This window comes from Bolinopsis microptera, chromosome 1 (genome assembly GCF_026151205.1).
Source record: "Bolinopsis microptera isolate Bmic1 chromosome 1, MBARI_Bmic_1.0, whole genome shotgun sequence".
In the NCBI taxonomy this organism is placed as follows: Eukaryota; Metazoa; Ctenophora; class Tentaculata; order Lobata; family Bolinopsidae; genus Bolinopsis; species Bolinopsis microptera.
Window position 1 is genome coordinate 25628146 of NC_087072.1, and position 23980 is coordinate 25652125.

General features: G+C 37.7%; 3 protein-coding genes across 3 annotated transcripts in view; 1 reads left to right on the plus strand and 2 right to left on the minus strand.

Moving 5' to 3' along the window:
* LOC134826129 (uncharacterized) overlaps window positions 1-6730 on the plus strand; it is a 365739-nt gene extending 359009 nt beyond the window's left edge. The window contains exon 15 of the mRNA XM_063838412.1: window positions 5087-6730. Within this exon, the coding sequence (XP_063694482.1) occupies window positions 5087-5567 (481 nt within the window). The 3' untranslated portion in view covers window positions 5568-6730. The remainder of the gene's footprint in view (window positions 1-5086) is intronic.
* The window catches only part of LOC134826135 (uncharacterized), a 53990-nt gene extending 40313 nt beyond the window's left edge, over window positions 1-13677 (minus strand). The window contains exon 1 of the mRNA XM_063838418.1: window positions 13655-13677. The gene's annotated coding sequence lies outside the window, so the exon portion shown is untranslated. The remainder of the gene's footprint in view (window positions 1-13654) is intronic.
* LOC134826133 (bactericidal permeability-increasing protein-like) lies at window positions 7582-16225 on the minus strand. Its single transcript, XM_063838416.1, has 12 exons — window positions 16169-16225; window positions 15897-16021; window positions 15573-15684; window positions 14375-14468; window positions 14053-14161; window positions 13712-13866; window positions 13300-13456; window positions 12782-12957; window positions 12371-12518; window positions 8930-9089; window positions 8369-8549; window positions 7582-7948 (listed from the first exon to the last, which is right to left on the minus strand). The coding sequence occupies exons 2-12, from the start codon at window positions 15997-15999 to the stop codon at window positions 7772-7774; spliced, it is 1572 nt and encodes a 523-aa protein (XP_063694486.1). The 5' UTR covers window positions 16000-16021; window positions 16169-16225; the 3' UTR covers window positions 7582-7771.
* Between the last annotated feature and the right edge of the window lie 7755 nt (window positions 16226-23980).

Below are 23980 nucleotides of genomic sequence, written 5' to 3' on the forward strand. Positions count from 1 at the left end.
CAGCATGAAGCAGTATGGCGGCAGTCCCTAGGGTATCGGATTGAAAATTGATTCGTTCGAATCATAAACGCGTTTTCTGAGACGAGCCCGATCTATACACATAGTATGGAATTTTGTGTGGCAGGATTGAAAAGTTGTAAATGCTATAACATCACCGGTAAAAATTCAACTGTAACTACAGTAACAATACAACAACCAGGTTCCTGATGTTTGGTTTTACGCTACATGACGAAACAGAAGAGTGCAAGGCCACTGACACTGACCCTAGCTCACAGTCACTTAACATACTGGCTAACAGACTGGTGCAGAAGAGAGGAATCCTGCCCGGCTCCGACCTGACACTAAACACCCAGGTATGTTGCATGAGTCTCAATATATCGCATTAATAGTCTAATTAAACCTCATTTGAAAGGAATTTTACGTGACCCCGCATCCACCTTTGAAGATAATATTGCAAACTGTAAATAACAATATTGATGTTTTGATTGTGGGCTTCTTGACATTTCGTCTGCCCCGATCCCCGCAAATTACGTAATGTATATCTTGCAAAGATCCGATGACCCGGTATCACATGTATCGTCAAAACGACACACTATCTTTATAATCACCAAAGAATAAATGCATCTAACTAATTGTAATGTTTTCACGGTTAGAGGGCTCAAAAGTTAAATATGAAATAAAAATGTATCCAATATTATTTCAGGTGACAATAAGATTCGATGATAACGGAGACATCTAAGACCGGTTGAGAACCACACAGTGGTGCTGTCTACCCAGCATGATGCTCAAATTAACGCAGGTTCAACTGAGGAATGACATCATTTCAAGATTATGTAACTGATGTGAAGACTTTTTGACATGGGCTCTATCTTGGTATTGGATACCTTGATAATCTTCACAATATATAAACCACTGTTTTGACAGCTGCTATTTACTTACACTGGCTGCAGAGGGTCGTGCCCCTTGCTCGGCCCTAAGTTGTGGTAGTTTAACCACAATTTAACCACAGCTACACCGCATTTTTATGTAATCTAAGTATCATTTTAAACTAATGCTGTAAGATAGCATGACACCTGTCCATGGAAAGGACCATGGAAAGAGCCAAGATGCAGCAGATGCTGCCCAATCTTACTTTACTCCAAAACCACAGTTGTAATCAACTATAATCAGAATCATGATTCTCCAAAATGTTACTCTTACCTCATTCACAGAAGAAGCCGGATGTAATAATCAATAATTAAACTGATCTGTGTACTTTTGTTAAAACTTTCTAAGGCTACACCAGCGATATTATTCAAGAATGTACCTAACAGCTCACTAAAAATGTATCAGAATACGTACACTCCAATTTCATCTCGCAATACCAATTGAAAGGCATTACACAAAACCTATTAAAATTAATTGTAGGAAACCAACACCTACGCTATCCTCCTCTGGTCTACCTCGCCAAGAATTCATTAATTGCCAATTTGACGGCTGTATACATCCCATCAAGCACCTTGTATGTACTGTGTACTGTACAACTTGACTACATTGTATCCACTGTAATATTCAGTACATCTAATCATTGCATGCTTCGTTGATCTCTTGAAAACAACAGTGTCTGCCGAAGTTTCGATATTTTAGCTTCTGAGGAATTCTGGGTGATACGGAAAACAAAATCTCGTGGTTTTGAGCACTGCCCAGTTTAACCGACCAGTCTCATCAAATGTCTAGTCAAAAGTAGAAAGTTGACCCGTAGTGACGCTCCTAGGCGCAAATCTCTGATGTGAGATATCGTGAAATTAATATAGTTGCATGAAATTAATAAAGTTGTTGTGTTTTTAAAGCAAACTTTTCCTGGTTGGTAGATTTCCTTTATCATCGAATTCCCGTTGCTATAGGGGATTCCAGAACATTCAAACATTTCAAATACCAAGCGTCAATCATCTCCTCTCGTGCGAAAATGTCTGAACAATATCGATATTGAGTAAATTCCTTTATTTTCAAGAATATTCTACAACCTTCTCGCTCAACAACCTTCTCGTTCTAACACTAATACTATTTGCAGGCCTCTGAAGCAGGAGATGAGCGTGCTCTACAAGAACAAAGGAGGTCCGGTGATGAACAACCCGATAAAGGATAACTCTCATCTTCTGAAACACGATGAGAACAATGACGTCATACACTTTCCTCCCAACAACACCAACACTGGGTTAGTTGTGACATGTTTAATAATTTACACTGGACTGGCTAATATTTTCAACAAAATAATGCTGTTATTAGTCAGATTAATACTTTCGGTTTGAGATGAATTGATTTTGTGTTTAGATTTGATGACGCAGGTGTTACTAATATGTTACTGCAGGTGTTACTATTGTGTTTAGATTTGATGACGCAGGTGTTACTAATATGTTACTATTCAATATAGTAGGCTTTCTTATTACAGTTCTATTGTAACCTTAAATACAATTTTTTGTATATAAAGCTAATTTGTAAAGCACAATAGCAGCTCTCTCCTTTGCTAAATTTCAAGGTGCCTCAATAATGCCTACCTACCGAATAAAGCCTGATTACTGCAGTAATGAACAAAAAGCACCATCATGAACTCTGTACTGCTTAACCGCACCGATATCGCAATAGCTCCAATTATTATACAGAAAGTGAAGTCGACCTATTTAAATTTTAAGTGGAAATGTCTCAACCTTTTACACCTCACTATTTACTAAACCCCATAACTCGGCTCACTTTACTCCCCCCTCTGAGTAGATATTATAGTAGATATTATATCCTTCAAACTGATTAACATCTACCAGGTAATCAGGTATTTTACAGAATTCAAATTATCTTACTTAGTGCAGTGCCCTCTATTATCCAATCTATCAAATTGTAGCCGTAGTTATAACGTTGCAGTTTTAATACTAAAATAAGAACTCGTACCAATCTGACTGGTATTACCTCTACCTTGTAAGTCTCCATTTCTCAGTGCTCGACTTTAACCGGGTGTGTTATCAGGGTGACCCCCCCCCCCCCCCCCCCCCCCCCTTAACCGGCCAGTATTTAGTCCTTTACCGGCATTCTGGTGAGAGGACCTCGACATGGTCTTTAATTCCCATTACCGGCCGCAGCTTGTTCTTCTCGGTATTCAAACCGTTACGTACTGTCCCTTTATACGTCCTGGTTTATAGGTTGCTAACTGTGGGGTCGCCACATACAGTTAACTCGTGCAATTGCTGTGCGTCACGACCATAGAGCAGAACTTATAAGTACCATATTTGTCTCGATATCATAGTAACCGTGAGGGTAGCACATATCGTTAAGACATTGGTAGGGACTAGGGGGATTAAAGGATCACATTGGTCTGAATTCTGCAGTTTTAAGTCCCCCTGTATGATAACTACAAACAATAACTCCTGCCTGTTTCAGGAGTACGTGGATGTTAGGTTTTATAGAACAGAACCCAGACTCGATAGGAGGAGGAGGAAGTAGGAGGATGCTGATCACACCTCAGTCCTACATGCACTCAGTTCGGTCCAGGTGTGGTTACGATACTTATCACAGTGTTCCTGGCAAAGACAGGTTGGTACTTTTTACTGGTTATTTACTTTGGATCCGTAGTACTGACGTCAGTTATGTTTTCTAGAAGATTCTTTTTGTATATATTGTGATAAATAACGGTAAAAGTGTTGAAGATTTTCAAAAACCAAACAACAGTTGCAGTGGATACGATTCTGAGGTTGCGAGCATCATGTCTTCTAAAACTCCGATTTACGAGAACCTAGTTCCGTCCTCCAAGAACAGGATGCACAACTCCATCCCTCTCCAGCACCCCGTCTCCAGTCTCCAGCACCCTATCTCCAGCATGCAGCACCCTCTGGTTCACCACCCTATCTCCTCCGTCCAACATCCCATCACAACCATCCCCCACCATATGTCTGGGGTCCAGCACCCCATATCCAACATCCAGCACCCCATATCCAGTTTACATCAGCACAGTATCCTCCACCACAATAACCCTATACTGACCAACCCCATGGTTTGGCAGCCACAACAGCTCAATCCTCCATCAGGTATTACCTTGAATATAATAATTTCTGTTATCTTGTCGACAGTATTAAAATATGTTCTGTGATCATATATCAAATTTATATGAGTAACACAATGGTCGTAAATTTAGTGAGGCAATTAAAACTTAACAAATGTTATATATGTAAAATCCGGATTGGAATATTATTTATGAGTCGTATAGTTGAAATGATTTCTTGGGTAAATTTCTATTGATCCCGTTTGATGCGACAAGGAAAAGGCTCTTTTTATAAACTTTGAATTTTAAAATAACTTATATGAAATGAAAGTGTTTTCAGGACGTAACAGTGCGGATAGGCAGTACAATAATAACGACAGTTTATCAAGTAGTGGAGTTTACAGCGAGGAAGAGAGAAAACTCAACCTTAAAGCCAGGTATGTAACTTACAGCGAGGAAGAGAGAAAACTCAACCTCAAAGCCAGGTATGTAACTTAAAGCTAGGTATGTAACTTAAAGCTAGGTATGTAACTTAAAGCTAGGTATGTAACTTCATATAAAGCCAGGTATGTAACTTAAAGCTAGGTATGTAACTTAAAGCTAGGTATGTAACTTAAAGCTAGGTATGTAACTTAAAGCTAGGTATGTAACTTAAAGCTAGGTATGTAACTTAAAGCTAGGTATGTAACTTCTCATTTCTCTCCAACAAATCTCATCTTCAAAGTAAGATATCAATATCATTCTCGACCTATTCTAGGGTGTGGCAGCTCATAAATGGATAGTAGGAATAAGGAATTTACTGTCATTCTGGGAAATTTCTTGCTTTGCTGGACATGTTTGGTGTTGATTTGGAGTAAAGTTTACAGTAACATTTTAAACTTCTATATACCCATCTGAACGATGCTAAGTTTAATCATCAAATTTGGCCGAGTTAGCACAGCAATTAGTGGTTTATAACACATCCAAGATGACGATCCAACTAATCCATGTCGTAACCCATATTTTCAAGATAGCAGGAGCTCATTAGTAGACTAAATATTACCAGAATATTATGAACATAATCCGACCACTACATATTTTCAGGTTGGAGTCAGAGTATGATAATCTAGAGGAGCCTAACTCAGACTCGACCCGCGCACCCCCAGAAGCCTCCCTATCTCCAGACTCCGATAACGGGGATATCTACGAGAACCTACCAACAGTTATCAAGCAGGGTCAGCAGGTACACAGTGATGGTCTCACCATGCAGAGCATCAATATTCAGGGACCCAAAGCTCGGTTTGACGGGAGTTTTGACGGCTCCTCTGCGCCAAACCAATCCTGGGATATGCTGCAGGGGAGTTTAAACTTTGCGTACGGTCCCCCAACCAGTCAGGAGAAGGAAAAGGATCCAAAAGAGGACACTAGCGATTACACAAGTCTCAAAGAGTTGGCTCCTGCCAAGCCGGTTCATCCTGTGGTGCCTGCTCGCACAGTCAGCACAGTCAAGAACAGTGGCTCACAGCACAGCCTCGCCAGCGCCTCACAGCTGACTGATGCTAACAGATTCCAGACTGATGTGTGAGACACTGGAAAAACAAGAGATTAAACCACTGAACGGTTTGTTGTGATAGAGATGAAGGTTTGCGCCCTGATGGAGTTGACGTCACGTGACTGGTTACGTCATATTGACTTACAGACTGTCGAGAGAGAGAGAGAGGAACTTGGAAGAGATAAACGAATTGTTGGCTTGCATGGAGGTTTATTGTTAATATGTTAATTCAGATTTAATGGTTTGTATTTGAAAGAAAAAGCTATATATAATAATTATTATAGAAACTCCGATATATTAATACCTGACATACGTAGTAGCATGGTCTTTCATAACAAACATTTTAAATTCGTATTCTAGGGCTTTCAGAGTAATAAATTATTTCTTAAGCAACCACCCTTTTTAATGGTAAACATTTTTAATCGCTATTGTTTTATATTACAGCTGTAATACAACATTGCGTTGGAAATGTAGGCGACGCCATAGGAAGAGCTGACTGGTTCACCAGACAAAGCCAGTATTGTTTTGTCTGGCTCAGTATCGGGACAAAAGAGTCAAATTTCACATTAAAATGGCACGCGCGAAATTATTTTCGTTGAAAAAAATTGCACATTTTCCTGCGCGCACACGCGTTTTTATTTCCAATTTCCTCACATGCATGCTTAAATTTAGGGCTGAAGCTGGGTTTGTTCGGGCTTAACAATGGAATTTGAGCTTGTAATTGGATTAACGGTAACGCAGAGACCTCTGAATCGATAAGAGACTGGTACCTACATTTCCAATACCTCGCTTATCATCAATCAGCTATTTTTATCCTACTATACATACCTACAAGTACCGAGACATTACCGTCAGTATGAAAGAAACGGTTAAAATGTGACCCTGGCATGCCTCTACATGTTCCAAAAGATGCCTTAATTACCTTCACGTTATTTGTTTAAGCAAAGCATTCGATTGCACTGTGTATTTGTTGTATAATGTACATAAAATTATGGTATTTAAAATCTGATCTTTGGTACAAGATATAGTTGAAAAATGGCCAATTCTTCATCTGCATTTGACGTAAATGACTACTTCAAAATCACCGAATTGTTACTTGAGCATTCGTTTTTTATAAAAATTTGATGTTACGGTAGCTGGTTTGGCCGAGAGCTGTTTTCTATCATTAATAAATATTTATATTTATTTGTAGGAAATTCGTCTTTTATTTTGTATCTGTTCTATTTAAAAAACCGGAGTTTTTTAGCTAGAAATCCTAACAAAAACCGGACATATTAGTGTACGGCTCATGAATAATACACAATTGATATGTCCTTCAATTCGGGAAGATTTGAAAAACTTGTAATTGTGCAAGATGGGACCCCTAATAGCTAAGTAGAGCTACTTGAAGTAGGAGGTTATCACTGAACTGAGAAATTCTTTAACATGACCATTCTTGGTCGTATTATATATAGAAGGACTACCACACGGTTTTAGCCATCTTTAAATAACATCCGAAGCATGAGAGGCTATGTCAACAGACTTTTTAATAGGAAGTGCAAGGGTAAAAAGAAGCATTCATGGTAGATGGTACGTGCAAGCAATGCGTGCAGGCCATACTATCGCGCGCGCTCAGCTAGCAGCATGCATGCATATATGCACACTGGATTGATTTGTGCTACGTTCTGATACACTTTTATCACTAAAATTTGGATGGGCGCCGCGCGTTCCGTATATCCGCCAGTCAAAACACATGACAACAACAGTAAATGAGATAAGATCATCCTAGATCCCAATTCCCAGTACAGTGCGTCTCCCTTCGAATGAGCTTCTAATAACGACGGTGTGATAAATTACAAATAACTCGTCCAAGAGAAACAACTTACTGCATACTAATTGATATGGTTATTCCATCAAAGTTCAAAGGAAAATTATAAGAATCTTGTAATAAGCAATCATTAGTCAATATTTAATTTTATTTGGTAATGATGATCAAATAATCAAATAATTCGTCGAAAAAAAGTTAAAAATGTCTAAAAATGCGTATGCCTAATATTTATAAACAATATTTAATGCATCAATCGAATGGTTATAAATTAAAATATGAATTCAACTCCTAGATAAGACAAAAAACTTGGTTGCCACTCCTTTCACCACATATAGCATAAAAATTGGCCAAGAAAAGCCCATAACCAATCAAATCATGCCTGAACTATAAAACGTATCTGTTATCTATATTTGTTTACCAGTATGTTCAACTAAGCCAACATTTCTTTTAAGAAATCAGAACCTATCATATCATCAATCTCCTTCCAACTTTCTTTGTTTTTCATCTCAAACTTAAAACCACCCTCGAACAGTGTATGGTGCTCTCTTTCAGCTGATACTTTATCATCAGGATCATATTCTATGTCGCTGTGAATCCGTATGTAGCCCTGGAAAAATAATCTATAAATGTTAGTAAATAGTACATATAAGTCTAAATTGTCAGTGAATTCTTATCGGCAGGATGTCTGCTGAATATTTTATATTAGTAGAGTTTTATAATTACTCTATATGTACAGTGTAGGGTATCATATTTCAGGGCCCTTATCTACTCAGAATACAACTTTACACAGAAGAAACTCTGCTTTTATTCCAGGGTCACGGGACAAATATTCCGACATTTAAGGAATGTAATATCAATAGTTAGTGAATAAAGGAGCATTTTATTTTTATAAATTTATAAGATCGTAGGCTAGGGTCATACAGTATATTTCCTAAAGCAGACATGTGTGATGTGTCGATGAGCTAAAATAGTGACGGCTAAAAAATATCAAATAATTTTATTTAGCATCAGTCTTATTTCAACTTACGTCATCGAGTTGAAAGTCAAATCCTGAGAAGTTAACGTGATCGATAGCAGGAAGTGGGATTCCGTGCTTGAGATTGCTATTTGCAAAGTCTTTAATGATCCCTCGAGAGAATTTGAGAAATGTTTGGAGCGTACTTATTGAGAAGTTTCCAATGTTTGAACTCCTCAGCTGTATGTACGGCCTGAAAATTCATAATTTATAGGAGAGTTATGTTTTTTAACTCTATGTAAAGACCACGAAAACGACATAATTTATTATAGTAAAGAGAATGATTTGAAACTACGAATAGTCTTAAAAACATAGATTTCACTTTTTTAAATATAATGGGGGGGGGGGGGGGCCGGGGGAGGGGAATTACGGATTCGGACAAGAGTCGTGTTACCCAGGATCTACTACGGAATGGCTATGATAATATTAATCAATAACCATTAAACTGTAACTTATAGTTATCAGATAATTAAATTATCTATTAATTAGGAAATAAAGTTAGGGTTCACTACGATACACTAATTGAATTATTATCCGTTTTGTGGCTCACTATTAAAGTTTGTTTGAACTTACTCGACAGTGATGAGATCAAGGTATATTTCAGATTTACCGCCAAGTTGAACACTGAGATTTACACAGAGATCAAGTTGAGCGTCCAGGGTAAAGGCAGGAACTAAAGTATCGTTAACATGGACCAGCCAAGTTATTGTTCCCTCTGCTCTGCCACTTACTCCTGGAAGGGAAATTTATATTATCTTAGTATTTAATAATAGTATTTAATAATATTATTTATCATATTATTTATCATATTATGATTGATCTGATTAATATTAGGTCTCATTTGACGAGGGATTCACACTAAATAAGTAACTGATTTATGTGGTATAAATAATTCAGATATGATTTATAATATTAATTCCTTGACCTTGAGCACCAGGTTATTACTGCTTGATCAGTTTATGTAGTTTGTGTAGGAACTAATTGTGAATACATAAAGTGTAAAGCGTACTATTTATTTTATTAGTATCACGTGTTGTTTCCTCGAGAGTTAAGCTTCTCTGTTTATTTCCTCTTAATAAACTGTGTGTCTGTACTCATAGTATGTACAATACAATAGTATATTTATTTAACGATATACTGGTTAAACTCGAGATTAGACTTAAACTTCTAGTATCAGGGAATTATGGCCATTTGCTGAGGTTTTTGGAACAAATCTCCTTTTTTATCTCAATAAAATAATAAAAATGAGGTTTAGTATAATATCATTGTATTTATTTTCGCTTTACCAATTCGATCTTCATTTTTTATGTAAATCAACAATTGATACGTTATATATTTAAATAATGGTGGAATTTTCAGCAGTCCTGTTGTTTTTCATTTCAATAACCACATATCAAATTGATCATAGAATGAACCAAAACAGAAACCGACGTCCGAGTTCAACCGGCTCAAAACAACCGTAACTTGAAACTTTGATGGAACAGAAAAAATTAAAATGGGATGGACTAGACCATGATATGGAGCATAAAGAGTTGTTCGAGAAGATAAAGGCACACAACCACGCAGATGTGGAGAGTATTTTAGCGGAGAAGGGGGAAAAGATTAAAAGCACCCCTAAGATGGGTTGCCCAGCATTTCACTACTCAAAATTAAATCTGGCTAACAAGGAGGATGGAAAAGGAAACAGTCCTCTGATCCTGGCGGCTAAGGTTGACTGCAAGATGGTCCAGATAATCCTCAGCTACGGTGGCAATCCCAATCATGCCAACGAGGATGGGGATATTCCCCTGAGCATAGCCGCGAACAGGTATGACAAAGAAACCATAAACTCTCTTCTACATAATGGAGGTGATCTTGAAACAGCCGTTGTGAGGTTGACATCATCTTTGAGACATGACTCCGAGGAAAAGCTTCGAGAGAACAATGTCATCGGTTTTTGTTCAAGGCCTTTGATTTTCTTGTTAGCTGACGATGTATACTTGAGATGCAGGGACCCAATAAAGACAGCATTTCGCGTTTCTAACGATATCAAGAGGATTAAACACGTAAGGAACGAGTTTGAGACGGAGTTCGAGTTGCTGATTGAGAACGCAGACACATTTGCGTATACATTTCTGGACCAATGTGATAAGATGACGGATGCTAAAGAAATTATTCTTTACCCGGAGAATCTGCTGAAAACGGCTATCAAGCAGGAAAAGAAACAGTTTGTTTCCCATCCATTCAATCAACAGATCATCAATGAGGGTTGGAATGGAGATTTTAACAACACACTTCTTTATGGTAAAACCCTAATAGCTTTAAAGTACATTGCTAGTCCGATAATGCTACCAGTGCTCTTTCTGAAGTTACTTCTGGTCGAACGTCCCAGAGGAATCAAGTTCATGGAGTCTTCTTTCGCAGAACTCCTCAAGTTGAAGTTCACTCCTTGCATGTGCTTCATTACGGACGCATTGAACTACTTGATTTTCCTGATGATACTGATATGCGCTTGTATTTTTCCTACAGATGGAAAATACCAAGTTGGGGGAACGGATTACTTGCTCTATTTCTGTGTCTTATCTCGTTTGATCATTGAAATAGATTTCCTGGTGCAGCAAGGTTGGGGATACCTCCGGCATTTTTGGAATATTGTAGATATCATTGTCATAGTTATGCTATGCGTGGGAGCCGTCCACAATGGGATGATTCAGTACAGGGTTGATGGCCTTCTGAAGGAACATAAAGAAAAGCCGGAAATAATTGACTACAACGCGACTGAAGGAGAACTGATGCGATCACATCAAGATTCCATGAATGTCTACTACATGTATGCGGTCGCAGAATTTATCCTGACGTTGCGGATTCTAGGTCTTTTGGAAGTCTTTAAATCACTTGGAACAATGATGATTGCACTAAAGTACCTAGTAATAGATGTACTAAACTTTGGAATCCTATTGCTTACAGTAATCTTTGGAACGTCAATAGCGATTTACAGCATGACGATAAGCATTCACCAATGGAACAAGGAACTCAAAAACTCAGTGGCAATATTCTTTGACGGTGCAGAAGACCACATTTTCACATTGCTACCATACAACCACAGCCATCCCGAGGGGGAGGTCTCCGCTCCAGCTGTTTTCGAGACCTTTTATGACACTATGAGGAATATCATGTGGTCAACTTTTGGACTTCTTGATGTTGTGGTGGGTTATCTTGTTTTGATTATACTCGTTCTACTTGTTATTTTAATACGTCATTTGTGTTGAATTGTTTTCAAAATCTCCTAACTTTGCATTAAAGAACAACTAAAACAATTTTCAGAATTTGGCAGTGGAACACGAAGCTCGCACAACAGTCTTCATCAACATCATTCTCATCTTATACATCCTTCTTTCGTGTGTGCTGCTACTCAACATGCTGATAGGCATCCTTGGAAGCACTTTCAATAGAATTAAGGACAACTGTGACATAGAATGGAAATATGCTCGCAGCAAACTCCTGAAGGATTACATCAGAGCGCAGCCTCTCTTATTTCCGTACTTCGCCGTATTCTTCCCTTTCATCATCTGGTTCAGAAGACGGTTAAGAGAAGAACGGAGCAAAAAGAAGAAGAAAGACACCAACTTAACAACAAATGAAGAGACGGGACGGGATAAGCTGATTTCTGCCCTTTGTGATAGATTTACGTGTGGGAACCTGGTGGAAGAATCTGGCGGAAAGTTAAGTGATATGGACCAAAATGGCGGAACGTTCGAACAAAGGATAAAGATAAGGAGGCAGAGATCCGTGTTACACTCATCTGTTAAGGTGAAGGAGCAGAACGCAGGAGCAACAACATGAATTTGTGAAACATTTTAGTCAAATCTTTCCACAATTTTTTAATTTGAATTTGAAGAATAACGAATAGAATTTTCCCGGCAAATTGACAATAATTGTAAAAACGTTCCCTTAATCATCATGGCTTCATGGTAAATAGTCGAATTTCAATTGTTCAAAATATTACATCAGTTAAACTAAAGCCGGTCAGCTTACCCGCTTTGTTGATATTGAAGAGGACTGGTTTTGTAGCGTAGATCCAGAGGGTAAGATTTTTGTCAGGGTAAGCCTTATGGAGATCAGGAACGAAGAATTTGAAAAAATCAGTTGTCAACTTAAACTTGATGGGGTTGTCACTAGGAATCTGAAGTAAAAAGATTCACTGTTTAACACACTCTAAATTACAGATGTTTAGAATACTGTTTATCAGAAAGGTGTCTTCAGGATATTACTGAAATCGAGTACGATATTCTATAAATGTGTATCATTTGACGTCAACAGATGAAATATGAGCCCGAAGTCTTGATAGCATTCTCGTGGCCTTGCTATTAGGAAGAAATATCGATACAAAATAACTGCCACATGAGTATATAAAACGCTATCAGATCAAAGTTCAATAAAACTAACATCATCGCTGGTGAGGTTGTACTGGAGGAAGCCAGCGGTCTGGTAAGCATATCCAGCAGTGTTCAACATGTACTCAGTTATCCAAAGTGTTACCATCCTCTCACTGTCCACTGTTTCAGGCATGTCTTGTTTAGGGGAGGGACACTCTTTTGGGTCGGATTTATCGAATATTTCTCCTGAGATATTGAAATCATTCGAGTTTCAAATCATTGGTGTTAAGAGGAAAGATACGATCAAATAACGGAGTAGTTCGCTGTTTATTAGTCTCATGATTGAAATACTGATAGTTGGATAATATCCGGTTGGATAGTTGGATAATATCCGGTTGGTTTGTCCTTGTCTCTTCCAACCGGATATTATCCAACTATCAGAAAGATGCCATGAAGTAATATTTCAGATGGTATGGGTGGTGTAATGTACTTCTATTTCCTCGATCAGATCACTTTCTCTACCACTACCTGACCAAATCATATTATATATATATCACTGTTTGTCAATGTGAAAGCAATAAAACTTACCTTTTCCATTGACAAAGAGAGCCTCTTTGGTGACAAACGGTGGTTGTATAAGAGAATAGTCGATATAACAGTTCTCATCTATATCTGACTGGAGTTCTAAAGTGTTCAAGATACTGTTCAGATCGTTGTTGACCTCATCTGTAATCAACGGACACACCTGAAATAAACCTTTATAGGTCTATTGTATCTTACTCTGTGTCATTCAATCAGTATGTTGCCTGTAAACAACCTCAGAAAACTAAAAACGGAAGTGTATAATATATAAATATATTCTGTAACTGTACTTCTACACATTAAAAGCCAGTGTTGATTAGATCTTCGAAATTCTTTGCATCGTTTTATTATACATCGTTATCTCAAATTATTTGTTATATAGTAGTGTTGAAAGTATTAAAAATATATTTGTACGAACCTGACCCTGAATACCTTCCTTGAGAGAATCAGAGAGCGTCTCACTAAACAAGTTGTAAAGCCAGCTCCAGCCACCATGGAACGTGACGTCAACATTGCCAACATCAAACGTACAACTTTCAGAGGTCACGTGAGGTTCTCCTTTATCAGTAGTTCCTGATGATTCAATATTTATGGTTATTAACTGGAGGTATGAACTGTGATTTACGAAATTTTGTCGTATATCAAGAGTAGACTGTGCGGCTTAAAATTGTATCATTCGATTTTAGTATCCAGTTTAGTGCTTCATCCATCTAATATAACTATTAACTACGTAGTTTGAAAAATATAAACGTCATGTACCAATTCGTAAATCCAGGTTAATGGATATCTCAGAAGCTGTGATCTCGACCCTGCCTTGGTCGCTTAGGTTGGGCCAATGATCTTTCCTGTAGTGCCAATCAGCATTAACCTGGGACAGTTTAGTAAGGGCTGACAAACTTAACGAAGAACTGAACAATAGATATTTGAAGCCTTCTTGTGGTTTTGTTTGTATCAAAGAAGTACTCATGAATCATGATCAGCATTTCTATTATCAATATAATATTTATTAGGACACACGTTATGACTAAATATATTTTAAAGTACAAACACGATGAACATATTATTTCGAACGAGTACCCACAGCTAAAACTGCATTTTGGATTGTAGCCACGACATCTGAAGGACTGCCTAGCTTCACAGACGTTTGAGAAATGTCAACTTCAGTTACTTTTGCGCTGAAAATATTTCTCTACTACTGGAATCAACAGTTTGTAAATTTGGGAAAGTTTGGTTACCAACGTTGAAACACAACAAAATATCTGTGCTGTGGTCGACTAAAATGCCGTTCAATTTCATTCCTGCTAAAGATTGATATACCTTAATTCCCAAAAAGTTGGGGGACAAAAAATTTGAGCGGGCCTCTCGCCCAAATTTTTTGCAGACCAAATTAATTGCATAAATCTTTTCCGTCTGCTAAATTTTTTGCTAACCAAACTTTTGGCAATTGGCCTGTGGCCCTGAAATCTATAGAAAGATGGCTTTTTCTTCATATCCAAGTGAAATAATATTTGAAATTTTAGTTTTCTAATCTAAAATAAAAAATCTAAAACAAATGGCTAGAGGTACGGATAGCTAGAGATTTAAACAAGATCTGCAAATGGATTATCAATTATCATCCACCGTAAAGTCTGATCTACAAGCATCAGTTATACCCGACTTCTCAAAGCCTTTCCTTATGTCATCTGGCCTCCCTTTTAAATATACAAAAAGTTCGTTGATCCAACGAGCGTGTACTTCACGGATCACTGTCAAGCAGGTATCAATTTTCACATTGTCTGATGAAACTCCTCCATTGAGCTGACACACTAATACCATGTTTTTCGCGTACCAATCTTCGTACTTATTGCGCATGAATTTCTTATATTATCTTATTAGCCAGTCCATTGATCTAGATATGTCCAGGGGCTACCACCTACATGCTTAAAATTGAAAGCAAAATGACTGGAATAATAAGGAATAATAATGAACTAAGGCAAATATCTAACTAAAATTTTAGTGGAAAATCGTTCATTTTTCAAAGAATTTGTGCCCAAATTTTCGGTCGCCCAAATGAGTTCAAATTTTCTGCCCAAATTTTTCGGGCTCAAATAAATTGTGCTCAATATAATGGCACAAAAATTTTTGGGAACTAAGGTATATATAATATTACTTTCATAATATTGTTAACTTTTAATCTCTGATAATGAAAGATTTTCAGTTCCGTTATCATTTTCACTCTAGTAGTTCCCATCACTAAAACCTCCACACCAGAAAGTTCCCCTTACTAAAACCTTACTTACTTGTAAACTTTAAAAGTAATGTGTCCGATTGGACTATCTACTCTATTTTCCGTGTCGGATATTTTCGCTGTTTTAATCGCATCAGTTGCCAGGGGAAGCAGTACATCCCGAACTGAAAGAAAAACTATAATGAAGAATCTGGGATTACCGATTGAGAAGTGCTCATTAATTCCGCAAAAATCCACCAGAGTATGGACTATTAAGGTGAATCAATCTAGCTAACTTGTGCACGGTAAAGGTAATCCATACGCATAATATATATCATGTTACATTGCAACCACCGCAATGGCTAAAATTTTACCACCTCATTGACAAATCACATACCGTAATTGATTCCTTTCTGACTGACTTGGACCCTAAAACCAGGCTTCTCATCCAACGACAGTCCAATGTGGAGCAAATACAATGTCAGGAGTATAAGGCGCATTTTAAAGGAGGAACCTGTAGACCTTTAACAAATTTAATTATAATATAATCAGATAATGGAGTTTGGTAATGATAATATAAGCTTTGAGAGTAATTAAATCTCACTAGCAGCATGTCAGATAACTTATTTTAATTAATGCTTGGTATATAATTTGCGGTAAATAATGTACCTTTATTGAAGAGACTACAACTTCAAACTTACGGAAACAAAAATATGAAGAAATGTAAAGAATGATCAAGAAACAGTCCTATTGAATAATACATAGAAATGCAACACCAGTAAATATGCAAGTGAGCAGTCACGTGGTTAACACGTGGTAAGTCACGTGGTAAGTCACTTGGTAAGTCACGTGGTAAGTCACGCGGCATTCCTAACCAGCTCATCTGTTCAGGAATTCCTGCAACTATTCTACTCAAAGTTCGTGTATAGGATCTGAATGGAGAAGGGGAAGGTGACTGTTAGTTAGGAATACAAGGAATACAAGGAATACAAGGAATACAAGGAATACAAGGAATACAAGGAATACAAGGAATACAAGGAATACAAGGAATACAAGGAATACAAGGAATACAAGGAATACAAGGAATACAAGGAATACAAGGAACACAAGGAATACAAGGAATACAAGGAATACAAGGAATACAAGGAACACAAGGAACACAAGGAATACAAGGAATACAAGGAATACAAGGAATACAAGGAATACAAGGAATACAAGGAATACAAGGAATACAAGGAATACAAGGAATACAAGGAATACAAGGAATACAAGGAATACAAGGAATACAAGGAATACAAGGAATACAAGGAATACAAGGAATACAAGGAATACAAGGAACACAAGGAATACAAGGAATACAAGGAATACAAGGAATACAAATTTAAAATCTTAAGTTACAACAGTAACAATATCATAAGATTTAGATTTAATCCAGGCCACTTTGTGACCACGTAGAAACAGCACAGGTACAAGTCATTCTTTGCACCACCACTGGACACTGAGCAAATTAAATTTTTTACTAGGTACTGAATTAAGAAGATATTTAAAATTAATTCATTCGGAACAAAGTAACTGTCAATTCACTAGTCCTTTTGACTGGCACATCTCTAAAATAGGTAGTCTTTCTAAGATAGTAAGATTCTTAAATCATCATCTCTTCATTTCTACTCTAAATTTAAAATTAGTAAATTAACTGAAGCTGAAAAATGCCACATTCAAGTTAAGTAAAGTTTTGGCTTCGATTTTAACGCATCCATTGAATTAACATTACAGCTTTAACGGACCGACGGTGACTCTGATGTTTCTTTATGGTATACAGGGGAGAGTATCTGTGATACAATAAGAAAAGTAAGAGTAGATGATTACGGGGGCCGGGGGAGGGATGCCTTCTCCTGGCTTACGGGGTTTCTCAAAGCTTACGGTGGCAATTCGGCCAACGAAATATGTGAGTGATCCCAAAAGAATAGAACGGTTCGTCAAGAGATTGACAGTTAGATATTTAAACTCTAACTCTTGCTCAGCCGTTCCTGGCAGTAGACGACGTTAGCACAGCAGATGACGGGGTGATAGTGAGAATAGTGATAACGAGGATGTTGTCCATCAAATCCGGATACTGCCCTCTAACTTCCAGGATGTAAGGGACGAGTTCCAGCCCTTCCCTCACGTTAAATGTAAGTGACATCACGTGACTTATCAGCTACTTGTAAGTAATCTTCATTGTTTGCTGGTTAATAACTTATAAATTAAAACCAAATATTTTAATGGCCACTTTTTTCTTTGATAAAACAGAGATTACTTGTTCAGGTTCATGGCTTGTGTTTCATACTGGTTATTTTGCAGATAATGATCTTTTTTTGGCAAAGACAAAAGAAGCTGCATTGTATTAGATTTTGTTAAACAAATTATACTAACAGTCGTACTTTTTTTAAATCAATCATTCATCATTGTAGAAAATCGTATTTTACCGGCATTCCCATCTTTACAATTATTAACAACTATATTATAATATATATAAGTATATAGCATTCTCGTCGATATCAAGATTTATAAAAGTGTGAACGGTTATTTGTTACCCTTATATTGCAAGAAATAACCCTCGCATAAATAAAACTAAAGCTCATCTGTACAAACAGGTAAATACAATGCATTCATTGAATAAATACTCATAAAATAATATTTTACTTTTTCAAATGTTAACACATGGTGATGTCCGATTTGTCCAAAAACTGTTTCTGATTTTAATGAGAAGAATATATTGTTCACGAATCAGAGCTTTAAACCACGTGCTGAGAGTGAGAGCTTGTCACGTGCTGAGAGTGAGAGCTTGTCACGTGCTGAGAGTGAGAGCTTGTCACGTGCTGAGAGTGAGAGCTTGTCACGTGCTGAGAGTGAGAGCTTGTCACGTGCTGAGAGTGAGAGCTTGTCACGTGCTGAGAGTGAGAGCTTGTCACGTGCTGAGAGTGAGAGCTTGTCACGTGCTGAGAGTGAGAGCTTGTCACGTGCTGAGAGTGAGAGCGTGTCACGTGCTGAGAGTGAGAGCTTGTCACGTGCTGAGAGTGAGAGCTTGTCACGTGCTGAGAGTGAGAGCTTGTCACGTGCTGAGAGTGAGAGCGTGTCACGTGCTGAGAGTGAGAGCTTGTCACGTGCTGAGAGTGAGAGCTTGTCACGTGCTGAGAGTGAGAGCTTGTCACGTGCTGAGAGTGAGAGCTTGTCACGTGCTGAGAGTGAGAGCGCGTCACGTGCTGAGAGTGAGAGTAATTTTTTCAGACCTAAAAGAGAAAAGTTTAATTTTACATAAATAAAACTATCATACTTAGACAATATTGCTGTGGGAAGGATTAGAAAACGTATGAATATGATAGTTATAACTTTCTGAAATCTGAACTGCCAAAAAGTTATAAAAATGTACTGAAATATTGATATTGACCTGAAAGTCTTAGGTATTAGATCTTCCTTTCGTCTCTTTAGAAAAATATTCTTTTCTTGTTTATGGGGTGTCCTAGATCGCAGGGCGTCCTATCTTAATAAACCTGTAGGTTAATATCTCATAACACAAAACATACTTTATCTTCTCATGGATTAATAACAGCAATAATTGGCCACTAATGTTCAGGAATTTTAATGCAATTGTTGAATTGTGAACTGTCAAATTAAATACGAATATTACGAATATAAAGTAAAATTGACATTGATGACAGACCGTTTGTCCTGCTCAGCGTAGTTGCAGTTTAACAAGGATGCTAGAAAGTGATACTGTGACATTACATAAAAGTTGTTACTTTGAAGTTTGAAGTAACTGCTACTTTACAACAAAGTTATTGATCACAATGAAAAGAGAAGCAGCCCTACTACTTCCCTTTTCTTGAGATAATAAAAGTCTTATGGAGGCGGGAAAATTCTGACCTAATGTTTTTTATTGTGATCCACAGCTGCTAAAACTTACCGTTGAACAACTTCTAAAAAATTAGACTAATTAGACTTAAAATTTGCAAAGTTTTGGAAACCAAATAATTTGTATGGTCCGAGTTTTGTATCACCCAAATTTATTGTTCCCGCAATTTGTTATGCTATATTTCTAGCATGATGCATCGTCTTTACCGAATTTTACCGCTTTTCCCGCCTCCATTGAAAGTAAACCGTTACTTCTAACAATTTATGCTCACTGTACATAAATAGCCTTTGCTTTGCGTCTCGAAGACTTCCTGAAATCTATTAAGTGTGAGTTGAGGTCTACCATCATCTAGAGAATACACCTGACTAAGTGAATGAATAAGTATTGGGGCTAGGTTTGAATGCTTGTAGTAGTATATAAAAAGTATGTATATCGAAAAATATGCTACTTGTTAATTATAAACTATAGCTAATTCTCTGAAGTAAAAACTACCATACCCATATCCTGACATGTCGGGAAAAAGATGCTACTTGTTTATTGTTAATTATAAACCCCTCCGGGATAGAATAAGATTCTGATAATCCCGGCTCCCGCTAAATAGATTCTGATAATCCCGGCTCCCGCTGTTAGTTTTTTCCCGCTGAATAAATAACCCCGGCACAGCTTTTATAATCCCGCCCCGCTAATTTGGCTCAACAAGATTTGTTTTGATATTCCATGAGAATTTCAACCGCGTACTGTCACGTGTTTTGATGACGTGTATCACGTGACTAACTACTACGACGCGCATTGGTAAAAAATGTCACGTGACCTATGGCTTAACGTAAGAACTATAAATACACTCGATCTACGTATCGGTCTAATTGCAGGCGCTGGCAAAACTCCAGCACACTACATTACTTAAACTCTTACATTAATTGGACCAGTTCCAAAACTTGTCTCGACGGTTACATTTGATTTTGTCCGGTTCGGTTAATTTTGTCGAGTTTGATATAAGCCATGTATTATAGTCGTCTACTTTGATGAACTTCATGACACGATATCATTATCAGCTTTTATCGCTTGCCAGGCTTAACTCGACGCCCCTTATCGATATTCATATTCATTCAACGTTCTGACTGAGGAATAGTGTTTAGATATAACGCCAATTTCAAAAGTCATAGTACCTTAGTTGTATTTATTTGGAAGTCCCCAATTCCATTTCATATTTTCCATAATGATCTCATATAGCTAGAATTAAGAGTAAAATGTCAAATTTGTTGGTCCTAGGCCCTAGCACTTACCCGGAGGGGTTTATAACACATAACACCGGCACGCTTAAGTTATATTAAAATAACCCCTCGTGCCAAAGCACGTCGGGGTTATTTTCATAATAATCCCTCGTGCTTCGCACTCGAAATTATAATAAATTTTTCCCGCGCGTCGCGGGAAAAATTGAAATATAATCCCTGCGCATGCCGGGGTTATGTGTGTTATAAACTATAGCTAATTCTCTGAAGTAAAAACTATCGTACCCATATCCTGACATGTCGGTGTAGTTGCCCACGTGTCCTCCGCTTCGCACGTGACCGACATGACGTAATGCAAATGGTCGGACATGCAAGTTACCTTGGCAACTGTGTTTACTTGAACAGGTCCACTTGGGGAGACAAGGGCGTTTCCCACCGTCAGAGCGGTACATTGCACTGGAAATAGTGTGTTATGAACATTAATTGATTAGTCGAGTCAGATAAATTTACAATTAGGAAAGCAGCCCGGACACTATTCAATTGCTCAACCTTTATTTCAATATTCTTATTCAACTTTAATAAACCCGAAAACGTCTTGGTATGTAGTAATTAATTAGCTTTTTTATGATTTATGAGGTTTTTACGATTCCAAAGTTCAAACAATTCGTAACATTCCTCACTTTTATTGTTTTTATGGCTTTTCAACCACAATCATTAAACGTGGTTTTTACAATGAGACGTTACACCGGTTACAGGTTTATTACCTGGTTTAGGCCTGTAAAAGGCCGAGGTAGGGTTGGTAATAATCTTTATCTTTACACAAGCATTCTCCCAATCATATCCCCAGCCTTCATTACACTCCCCATCTGACGTGTCCATAACTGTTACCTCGTTACACTGCACTATAACCCTTGGTCCTGGAAGCTTCTTCGAGAAGGTCCACACAATATCATCACCACTTGGCGAGCTACAGTCATTGAGGAATTTTTCAGTTTGATCATAACACCCGCTAATGTACTGTTTTGGGGAGTTTAAGAGGTCATATACGGCAATTTTTCCTTTGTAAGATTCTACGCTGTGATAAAAGTACACAAGGACTTTCTCTGCGTTGTTTGCCTTTATTTGAAGATCTTCACTTTCCCAGTCGAAGTCTACTATTGCACCTTGAGTTACTGGTATCCAGCCTGAAGTTGTGATTGGAGTTTGAAGACCAGACAAACAACGAAACTTACAGTTATCGCTATGGTTACGTTTTTTTATATCTTGGCGGACTAACGGAAAATTGTTTACGATCTTCGGCAAATTTAAGCTCTAACCATAATGAGATCAGAAACAACTAGTAACTGCTATGTACGATATTCTAAATAGTAACTGCTATGTACGCTATTCTAACTAGTAACTGTTGTGTACGATATTCTAACTAGTAACTGATGTGTACGCTATTCTAACTAGTAAATACTGTGTACGATATTCTAAATAGTAACTACTGCGTACGTACCATCATCAGTAGCAGCAGCTCCAGCGAAGAATAGGAGGAGAGCTGTGAAGAAGATAACCATCTTGATACCAGTCTGGGACTTGACAGTTGACTACTTCGGTTATCTAACTTTAGATAGCTTTAAAATTGTAAGCAGTGTCACAAACGAAGGTAAACCGCTGGCTTGTATTGTGGCTACAAAGAGAGCATGCTCCCTCTTTCTAACCTTGTATCACGTGGTTTGCCCGGCGGAGGAAAAGTTAAATTGTTAGGGACTAATGGCTCAACAAGCCCAGTCGCTAGTTATCCACGTGAACATACTAAGGACTGACTAGTTATCCACGTGAACATACTAAGGACTGAATATTTCAGTTATAACGGCCTATCCGCTGCTCTGGCAGCACATGACTGCGTTACTAATAATTATAGTATCTGTACATAATAAATTAATAAGGTCAGACGTGTATTCCAAGATCAGGACCTGTGGCCACGTTATAATTAAATTCAACGTCAGTAGCCAGATGGTTTCGCCTGAGATGAGACTCACTAGAGTTTTAGCGAATGCCCTGTTTTATGTGCTCTTCAGTATGGCTCTCAGTTCTGAAAATAAGTATATACTATATATAGAATATTTTGTTAGAGCTTTCGCTGACGTTGAGGTGGAAAAAAAAGCCAATATCGAGTTTTGTAGCCACAATCGCCCCGGAATAAAGCAGTAAAGGATCACAAGATAGTTAAGTGTCATCAAACAAATGATACGACGTATTCCAGGGCGATCTGCTGAAGACTCAACTAGTTTCGGCCTTTGAGGGCCATCCACAGGAGTGTCACCTAGCAGAAGTCAAAAATTTAATAAACTGATATCAGAAGAATATGTCATATTATCATATTAGTAAACATACGGTTAATTAATCTGAAAATCCATAGTAAAGTTACAAACTCATGGGGCAGAAAAAAAAAACCAAAGTGTAAACTCAGAGTACAAAAGTGAGAACTAGGAAGCGGAAAATATAGCCGTACACCCAGTGAAAGAACGTGAGGTGTGACCTGAACCAAAGATAACATTAATTGCCACTGACCTTGCTCCTATTTAAACCAATTATCCTGGCTTTAAATCTCTCGATAAACATATCCTCATACATGTTCAGGTCATCTCTATTGCATTTGCGGATACTCCCAAAGTTAAAACTAGAAAGTTTATCATCTAACATTTCATAATGCACATCGTGAATGTGCAGAGCTAATGATGACTTATTATAATGTTCTGGTTTGAAAGCTGCTCTGTGGTTATTCATGCGTATATTGAGGGGTAGCCATGTCTGGCCAAAATAGAAGCCACTCGAACATAACTTACATTGAGCTACGTATATAACATTCTCATCTCTACAATTTAAACTCATATCTAGTTCACATATCTGATTGTTAACAATAAATTTCCCATCAGCGTTGTTGTCCGTGAGTTTGCAAGTCAGGCATCTTGGTCTTTTACATGCTTGTGATGAGGTGTTGTTGTCTCTTCTAGACTGTTCCACGTATTCTGCTGGTGTAGTGGCGAATTTTCTTCGTTTGAAGAGTTGGTCACTTATGTTACTGCCTCTTCTATTTGCGATAGTGATGGATACGTTCTCACCAATTATGTGTTCGATAGTCTGTTTCTTAGATTCTAGGAACATTCTGAGGTCTTTTAGTTCTTTGCAGTATTGGGCAGATAGTATCAGATTAGTAGAGGTTTCCTCCTTTTTCTCTACAACCGTTTTCTTAGGTTTCAGACGTTCATTCCTATCTACCAAATTCACCTTTTCTAGGATAACCTTAAGTTCCTGCTCATCATAGCCACTTTTCTTCAGGTCCGAAATTATGTCTTTAGCTGCTTTATCAAATGC